Source organism: Gavialis gangeticus, unplaced genomic scaffold (assembly GCF_001723915.1).
Source record: "Gavialis gangeticus isolate Ggan-Ray unplaced genomic scaffold, GavGan_comp1, whole genome shotgun sequence".
NCBI classification, from domain to species: domain Eukaryota; kingdom Metazoa; phylum Chordata; order Crocodylia; family Gavialidae; genus Gavialis; species Gavialis gangeticus.
Window position 1 is genome coordinate 124877463 of NW_017729022.1, and position 8617 is coordinate 124886079.

Here is an 8617-nt window from a genome sequence, read left to right on the forward strand (position 1 = left end):
GCCAACTTCTTGGAGGGCTTTTCTCCCCCCCGGGGCCCCAGAGGGAATTTTTTTGGGGGGGGGGGGGGGTGTCTGGTTTGCTGATGAGTAATGTAGGTCAAAAGATCCTGGAAAGTTCAGCAAAACTAGATAATGTAGGAAGCAAGGCAATGGCACAAGACACCTTAAAGGAAAAAAGTCCTAGAAGAGTCTGTATTTGTTGGGTATCCATCTATGTGACTCCCGGCAGAGTTTAAGATATGCATGCCACTTCCTTGGCCACATTGGATTTTCAAGCTCTGCCCGTTTTTTAGTAGATCATCTGAGTTTTGAATTGTTTTGAGTTAAAGCCATTTCATTATGTCCCTGATGGCAAGAAAACCTCACCATGTAGAAGGGGAGGTAAAAAGCCTGTCCTGGAGAATCCCTGGAACACCCCTGTGAGGTGCCATGGTGCTGATGGCTGCCTTCACAGGGACACAGATAAGGCAGCCTGGCCTAGGTATTTGCATGCTGGCCCAGCTTCGGTTTCTCACTCTCCTGTGCATTTTCTGGGTGGCCTTAGCCAGGTCACTTTGTCACTTGTCTGTACTCCCCACCAATAAAACAGCCCTCTCCTTCTTCACCACCTTGTTGAAAAGATAAGTGCACTGAAGACTGAGAGACAAGGTTCTTTGGATTGTGAGGCACTAGGATGCTACAGTAAAAGAAGCAATATAAATACCACACGGGACAGATAAGGAGAGGAGGCTGACCAGGAGGAGTGATGGGGCTAATACGAGATGAGGAGGCTGACCAGGAGGATTAGAGGGGCTAATATGAGATGCAGTGGTTCTTTTTCTTCTTGCTTGGACACAAATAGAGCCCCACTTTGACCATCCTCAGCAACAAAGGACAAGCATACAGAACATAATATCCATGCGGTAGAGCATGAACCTTGCTTCTTTCTACACTTAAATACATGAGAATGACTGACTGCACTTTACCAGAAAAAACTGTCTCTGTCTTTAAAGAAATATATTTTCAATTATTTTAGCATTTAATGTTTTAAAACTAAGATTTTCAATGTCAAGCAAGTAAGGTTTGAGGTAAATTTGAAGTCCATGTGTATTATGTTAGAGGCCTCCTTACTCGGTGACCATGTTTGTACTTGGGTTTAGGTATTGATCTCTAGAATGACAGAATAACATGTTTCAGTTCAAGCATGTGTTTGCTGTGTGTGTGTCTATCCATACATAAACATATATATCTACATATCTATCTCTCTACCTATACACACACACACACACACACCTATATATACACAATATATGTGTGTATGTAAGAGAGAGATGGATGTACATATAGATGTGTGTGTGTATGAGTGTATATATGCATATGTACATATAAAAATATTTGGGAAAAGGAACATTAACAGAAATGAACACGTGATACTGATGTAAGATAAATTCTTTTATCCCTGGAATCGCACAAAAGAAGGAAAAGAAAATGTTGTGGTCAAGTTTCAAACCAAGACTCCGGTGTTAATTGAGAATTGCATCTAACTAAACATTTTCTACAGATGTTAAGTCAATGTGGGTGTTGACAAACTTTGACAATTAGGGACCCCAGGATCATCCCTAAATAAATCTTTCATTGCAATGCATCCAGTCCCCGTCCAGGCTTGGAGTAATAGGGCAGGGGCTACCCAATAAGCTATCTGGTGAGGAATCGATTGCCATTCCTTTGGGTAAAACCTAGTGCTGCCTCACATCACTTCTCCATGTGTTGAGGCATGCTGAGGAGGAGGAATCGGCCTCACCTATTCAGGAGTCTGTGGTGGACCCTGGCCAGCACCACCTCAGGTCACTCTGTGGGGTAGGATGGACGTGCATGACCCCAGAGCAGCAAGTTTCAGCCTTTGCAATGCTTAACACGAAGAAGCTGTTGTTTCAGGCTCTCCGCATACTTAAGCAGATATTGCTGCATCTGTTACACAGTGTGTCTTTTGAAAATTTGCTTCACAACCATGAGGTTTGAAGCCATTTTTTTTAAATGAGCATGGAGAGTTGTTTGCTGCCTAAGCACTTGATCAGGCTTGAATCTCCACTGTATACATTCACCTGCCATTCTCCAAATTTTGTTGGCCATGAATTTTACTGTCTGTGGGATTTTAAGGGGTAAAATAACACTCATTTACCAAGCGCAGTACATACCCCACAGCTTTTTCTTTAATAGTACAGAGATTTTGCTTGGATTGGAATTTCCTCACTTTAAGCAGCATGCTTTATTTGTATGCTTCCTAGATACCTTCCTCTTAAGATATAACAGTAATGAAGTAATTCCTTATATTGATAACCCTAGCCCCCAAAAATCTAGAGATTGGCTTAAAAGGCATGAGGCTTAAAATAAAAAAAGTGGTATTATTTTCCAATTGTTGAGCCTTTTAAGCCATTTAAGCTTTCCTCAGCAATGAGAGCTTGATTTTTTGTTTTAACCAGAAAGTTGAATTTTTCACCTAATAACATGATTCTTGAAACTGGGATTTTCAGGAAAATTTGTGACAGTTGAAAACACCAAATGCCTGAATGTGCGTGTCTTGTCCAGTTCTCCAAGCTGATGCACACCACACTCATGTGAACTATAACTAGATACTATGAAAAGCGCACTGTGATCTGGAAAACCCCATTCCCAGTAAAAATTGCATGCTTTCTGTGTTTGTAAATAACACCTAAAATTTACTGTTGTGGAGAGAGATTAAAATAAAATCTTGTACTTGGTTTACTTGGTGCCTTCGGCGTGCCTGCCGGTCTAGTCGGTTTTAATGTTTTGGTGAAGAGTTGTACTTCCAGGCACATTCGCTGGTGGCATGACATCAGCCTCATGCACTTGCTCCAGGACAGCTCTGATTATATGTTCTTCTGCAGCAATACAAGTGGCTATTTCAATAGCAGCAGCAAAGCTGCTACTGTGGCAGCCAGTAACACAAACACAGAACGATGGAGGTGGGGGGGATGAACAGGGATGGGACTAAGTATATTTAATGGCATTGCTTTCAGGACTGCTCATCTTCCCCTGCTGGAAACTGCCTTAGAAGTTATCAGGAAGAGAAGAAAATTCTATATTGGTGGGAGAGAAAGGGGAATCTCTATGCTGTTTAAAGGGACCTCTTCCAGAAACTTAGAGGAGATTTTTTTTTTAAATAGATTTTATAAAGTTCAAGTTGACTTCGTCCCCTTAACTTTTCATGAATCATAAACCATTCTTGAGAAATGTAGTTCCCTTTTAATGACAAACTACACATTGTAATCCCCTTCTAGACAACATGTAACAGATCTTTAAAGCCTGAGCTCCCTTGACAAAAAGTGTGTTCGGTAGCACAATATATATTCCATAATCGTACACACACCAAGTATTTGCATATGTAAATGACGCCTGAGATGTCTGAAAGATCATTTGTTCATGCAAATACTTTGTTTGTCCACGAGATTGTAGAAATGTTGGGAACACAGAGGCACGCAGTTGTACATGGGTTTTTTTCCCCCTGGCTCAAGAGGGTTTCCGTATTATAAAACCCATATAACATAAACTTATATATTATCCACTTTGTGATTTTTCTCTTAGCTTCTAGGTAATTGCTGTGTAAGACTTCCTGAAGGTTCAAAGTTTACAGCTGCTGGAAATTCTACAACCCCTACATACATTGGATGTATGAATGCAATTCTGGAACAGCACAATGTCTATAATTTCATAGTAACGTCCTTATAGTTGCTAAAGTTGGAAGGAAATGATTTCTTTTTCTAGTTATTCATCAACATTTTCCCCTTTGTACCCTTTTCAACAAGCTCTGGAGAAAAACATAGATCTGCGCTTACACACTTATCCCCCTCACTCCCAAATGGTCCCAGTGCAAGCTGTAAACAGTATCCGTGTTTTCCATTGACAAATGATGCCTTCAAGTTACTCACTGAACACTCGGTTTAGCTGCTGCTCCCCTGAACAGGAGTAGTGTGTGTAAGCCTCATGCATATGCCTCACACCAGAGCAGCGGGTGTGCTGTTCCTGTATTGATATGATTTTGTGTTCTTTCCCTTTAGATTAGAATATGTAAAGCTCTCAGTACGGTAATTGAGAAAGGTAAGAGTTTGCAGGCTGCATGGCTGGCATCATTGCTAGACTTACTAACCATCTCTCTTCTGTTGCTGCTATCAAACTGAAACAGCTCCTGGTCTTGGGGTCTCTGTCTCGCACTTCTGTCCCTGTTGCCTTCATCCCCAGCCTCTTTCACTCGACCAAACATGAATTACAAGCTCTGTGCTGGAGGCAAGTGGCCTTGCCTGTGCCCACCTGACTCGGCTGTGGCACTAAGAGCCCTGCTGCTTTACCCTGCTAGTGCCTCCCTGCCCCTGCATGTCTGAGAAGCGCACATACTTGTTCTTTCTTCTGCTCCTGTTTGCTTCAGGCGGAATCTGACACCAACACCTGCCATAGTGGAAAATGTCTTTGTTGCCTTGCACTTTTGTCTGCATTGCTGCAGGGGAGCCAATGGGAGTTAAGTCCATTTACTTTTTTGTTGCCTAAGCACCATGGAATAGGATCTTGAGATGGGGCCGATAAGGAGCGGCACGTGCTGTGCTGGCCCTTTGAGTTAGCTCAGCTTAATAAGGGCCTCCCTTTCTAGGGAGGGCAGATTGCTGAGCTTGGGCCTCTGAATGGAACAGCTGGGGGAGGAAAAGGAAACAAAGGAGGGGAAACACAGAGTGCCCTGAACCTGGAGACTGGGGGTGCGGTTTAGGACCCGAAGAGCAGGCCGGCCGGCCACACGCCAGGTGTGACCTTTGCAGACTCCTTGGTTCTGCTTGTTTGTCTGGGCAATTTCCAGTGTGCTGATCGAATGGAAGGAAGCAGCCTGACAGCAGCATGCTGGCTGGATACACTCAGTGGTAGGCTGGGCTTAGGCACAGAGCACTTGAAGCACAACATTAACTCCTTGAGGCCCAGTTCACAGATGGATGCAACGCAAGAAACTTTAAATAATAACTTGCCAAACTAGAAGCTGAGCAGCTTGATGGCTGGTTATTGAGAACCATGTCATCTCATCTCCCCTGCGTTGCCTTATTTATTTATTTTGCTTCTTTTCCATTCTGCGAAATGATTACTTCAGGCTTAGCCTATGTTTGAATGGCGTATTTTAGAAAGCCAAAAGACTCCCTGTGACAAAAGAGTCATTTTTTTTTCACCAGCAGCTAACATTCATTACCAAGTAAGACATTACCCAGCTCTTCCTTATTGTTTTGATGATTTATAAATGTTATAACTAACTCTCTAAAAAGGTCACATAACGTACAGATTTAGATCTATCTCTGTGTGTGCCCGTCAGAAATCCTGAAATCGCTCCCAAGCATTGTAACCTTTCTGGTAACTGGTTGTTTATTTTACGGTTACATATGTATGTGTATGTATTGTCCCGTTTCTTTTCCCTGTAGTGATGAATAGTTAAGGGGGCTGGAGTGTATTATCTGAATAAAGTTCCAAGCTTCCATTACAAGAAGAAGGCCAAGTAATTAGAGTTCGTGCCAGACAGCTTGCAAGTGGAATTATAATATTTGTATGAAAGCCTTTATCTTTTGTGGTTATTACTTGCTCACTCTGCAGCTGCTGTCTCCCTATCAATCAAGCTGGTTTAGAGGGAGCTTCAAGGTTGATTGCATAGTTAAGGACTTGCCAGAAGAAAGTTGTGACTGATGGAATGCACGAACTCGGCGGCTAATGGAATGCTGTGGGTGATTGTGAGCACCTAGGTGTGGCTGTGCCTTCTTACACACTCTTGCCTGTTTGAACTGCACTGCTTTTCACATGTGCGGGAGCTGTATTGTTAAGTACTTGCATGAATATTGCTTGAGCTTGCCCATTTGGCGAAAATTGTATTATTTTGACCATCTGCCATTCTGCTTAGCTGCTGGAATGTAAAATACAAGACCTCCCTCCCCCACTTTCTTTCCTAGGGAAAACACAGCAATTTTCCACTTTTAATCCCAAACTAACAGCTCCGCAGTTTTTTCACAGAAAATGCCTTTGCATATTAAATCACTTTTTTTTTCTTCTTCTTTTTAATGTCTTGGAACTGCTTCCCCACCCCCACCCCTTGTTAGTCAGTTGATCTAAAATGTAAAACTGGTAAGTGGAAGGTATTGTCTGACATACAAATATCAGGTTTGTGCACTGGCTTTCAAATGAGCAATAAATGCTTAATATTAATAGTAATTGACCCATCATTTCAGTTGTTTTTTTTTAACATGATGCTGTGAATTCATTAAAAAAGTTGGATTTAGCTATCACAAGCCTGACTCTCATCATGAGGCCTGTGCTTTAAACTTTGTAGAAAGGAAATAAGCAAAGATGCTGACCATGGATCCTGTTGAATTTCCAGACTTTGGTTCTGAGAAATACTAAGATAACTTCAGGCTGCTAGCGCACAGCAGTGGTACTGAATTTCCAAACCTGCTCAGATAATCTGCTGGTTGCTAATTTTTTTTTTATGGAGTTGATTTGTAAGACGACAACTTCTAAGTCACAGTTTTAAGAAATTTACTTTGTGTAAAATGTCCTACAGCCTTCAGTGAGGAATTACAGCCAAGAGGCCATGGTTAGAATGCCAGCTGTAATCTTTAGACTGTGCCCCTTCTGTCGTACCTCAGAACAAAAGGATTCAGATGAAAAAACTTTAAAAATGTATACGGCTAGAGTCAGTAGTATGCAGCGCCTGCTTTGCGCAGTTCCAGCAATGCAGAGCACCCTGTAAGCTGCACATACAGCTCCTTTACCTCTCCCAAGTTTTACAGAGCATTCATAATATACAAGGGAATTTGGCCCATTAGTTTTATGGTCATTACAAGCAGGGAGGGGAGAAGGAAACTAGTTATCCTTAAGTATCAGGTTTGAAATACCTAACATCACTGGAGTGGTGTGTTGAAATCCCAGCAGAGTCAACTTAGTCATTCGTCCTTCCAAGGTAAATTTGACTACCATGCAAGTTACCACATGCAAGCCTTTCCATTAAGACCATACAAGCAGATGTCCCATCTGGGCCTTATGGACATGAAAGATCTCCTAACAGTTTTCCTAAGGGCTACCCAATTGTGTCCAAGACAAATTTTCCCCTCCTTGCACTGTTGTATAATTAGTTGGTTATTAGCCTCCAGTCTAGAGACATCTGCATTTCCACAGTGGCATTTGTCTGTGGTATCTGCAACCTTTTTGGGTCATTCAGGAGGTATACTTGTGTAACTATACAAAATATTATCGTGACACAAAAAAAAAAATGGAGCAATTGGAAGATATAGCAGGGTACTAAATCAGAAATGGGTTCACACTGTGAAATGAGCTCCAGTTTAGAGTTCATGCTCCTGAAGAAGGGTGACTGGACCCAAAAGCTTGCTAAGAACTTTTTTCCAACTACTCTGTTGATCTAATAAAAGATATCACATCTACTCAAAGAACCTTGCCTGCAAATACTTGTAAGCGTAAGAGATACCTCCAAAATGTTGATCTAGAGTTTGGATTCTGAATCTTCCTCCTCCATCCCCAAGAGTTTTGGAGGTGTTTGGATATGAAGCTTTGCTTCAGTCCCATGTCTAATAAAAATATTTATATTGAGGATTTACAGGGAGAACTGGTAACATTGTTTAAAAATACAGTACCAGGAGAGAGCTGATGAAATGGCATTCACACTTAGAACTGTCTTGGGACAAGTCGAAACCACAGTAGCAACAACGGTGCTGTGTTGCAGCATGCATTTTTGTATTCCTCAGAGCGTGATTATAATTGCATTGGGGAAAGACAAGAGTTGCATACACACACACTTTAATTTTATTCATTTACTTTTGATTTTAATAGCTGTATCCTCATCTGTTCTCCTGACAAACCATTGCATTCTGACCTCGAGTCATAATCCCCTTTGGGGAATAATTGAGTTATAACTTAGTGTAAAACAACAGTGTGTAAATACATGTGGACTAGACTGTAGCCACTGGGGATTTTGACGAACTTTGCATAAAGTTCTTAAACTGTGTTTTGCGATACAACAGAAATGATGGAGATTTCATTTACTGCCTTCCCAGTGGAATTGCTGCTTTCCCTCCCTCCCTCCCCCTTTGTTAGTCAAGGGCTAAGAGATATTATAATTTCATCAAAAATATTCACTCTAAGGAAACTGATTTTCAATCCCCACAACAGAGATTAAGTACTGCAAATACATACGCAAAACCTGGCAACTTTTAATAATAGATGAGTGAGAGAGCTTTTTTTGTGCTAAATGGTGCCTTCAGGCAGAGTCCTGCACCAGGAAGGGATGTGGTATAAGCTACACCAATGCAAAAGTGGCCCAGAAGGATAAGGGACCTAAGACACCTTTCTGAGAGCCACAAGTCCTCTTTTTCATCCTTGCTATGACTGCAAGGAGGGGTAAGGAATAACTGCAGTACCAGCTCCATTCCCTCTACCCTTCTAAGGTTGGGAAGTAACTGGTACCTGCAGTATCAGCTTACTCCTGTCCACTGGGCCTCTGGATCTGGGTAGCCTGTATGGGGCTATCAAGAAGTTTCTTACTCCCCTGCATGGTGGCTTCCTTCCTTTTTTTTTCTTTTGCCTTGTTTGCATT

General features: G+C 41.8%; 1 protein-coding gene across 2 annotated transcripts in view; it reads left to right on the top strand.

Moving 5' to 3' along the window:
• Positions 1-8617, top strand: part of RALGAPA2 (Ral GTPase activating protein catalytic alpha subunit 2) — a 437386-nt gene that overhangs the window by 418324 nt on the left and 10445 nt on the right. Inside the window, exon 39 of one of the 2 annotated variants that reach the window (XM_019516126.1) lies at positions 4056-4095. The exons of the other annotated variant lie outside the window; for it this stretch is intronic. Within the exon in view, the coding sequence (XP_019371671.1) occupies positions 4056-4060 (5 nt within the window). The 3' untranslated portion in view covers positions 4061-4095. The remainder of the gene's footprint in view (positions 1-4055; positions 4096-8617) is intronic. 2 annotated transcript variants of the gene reach the window in all.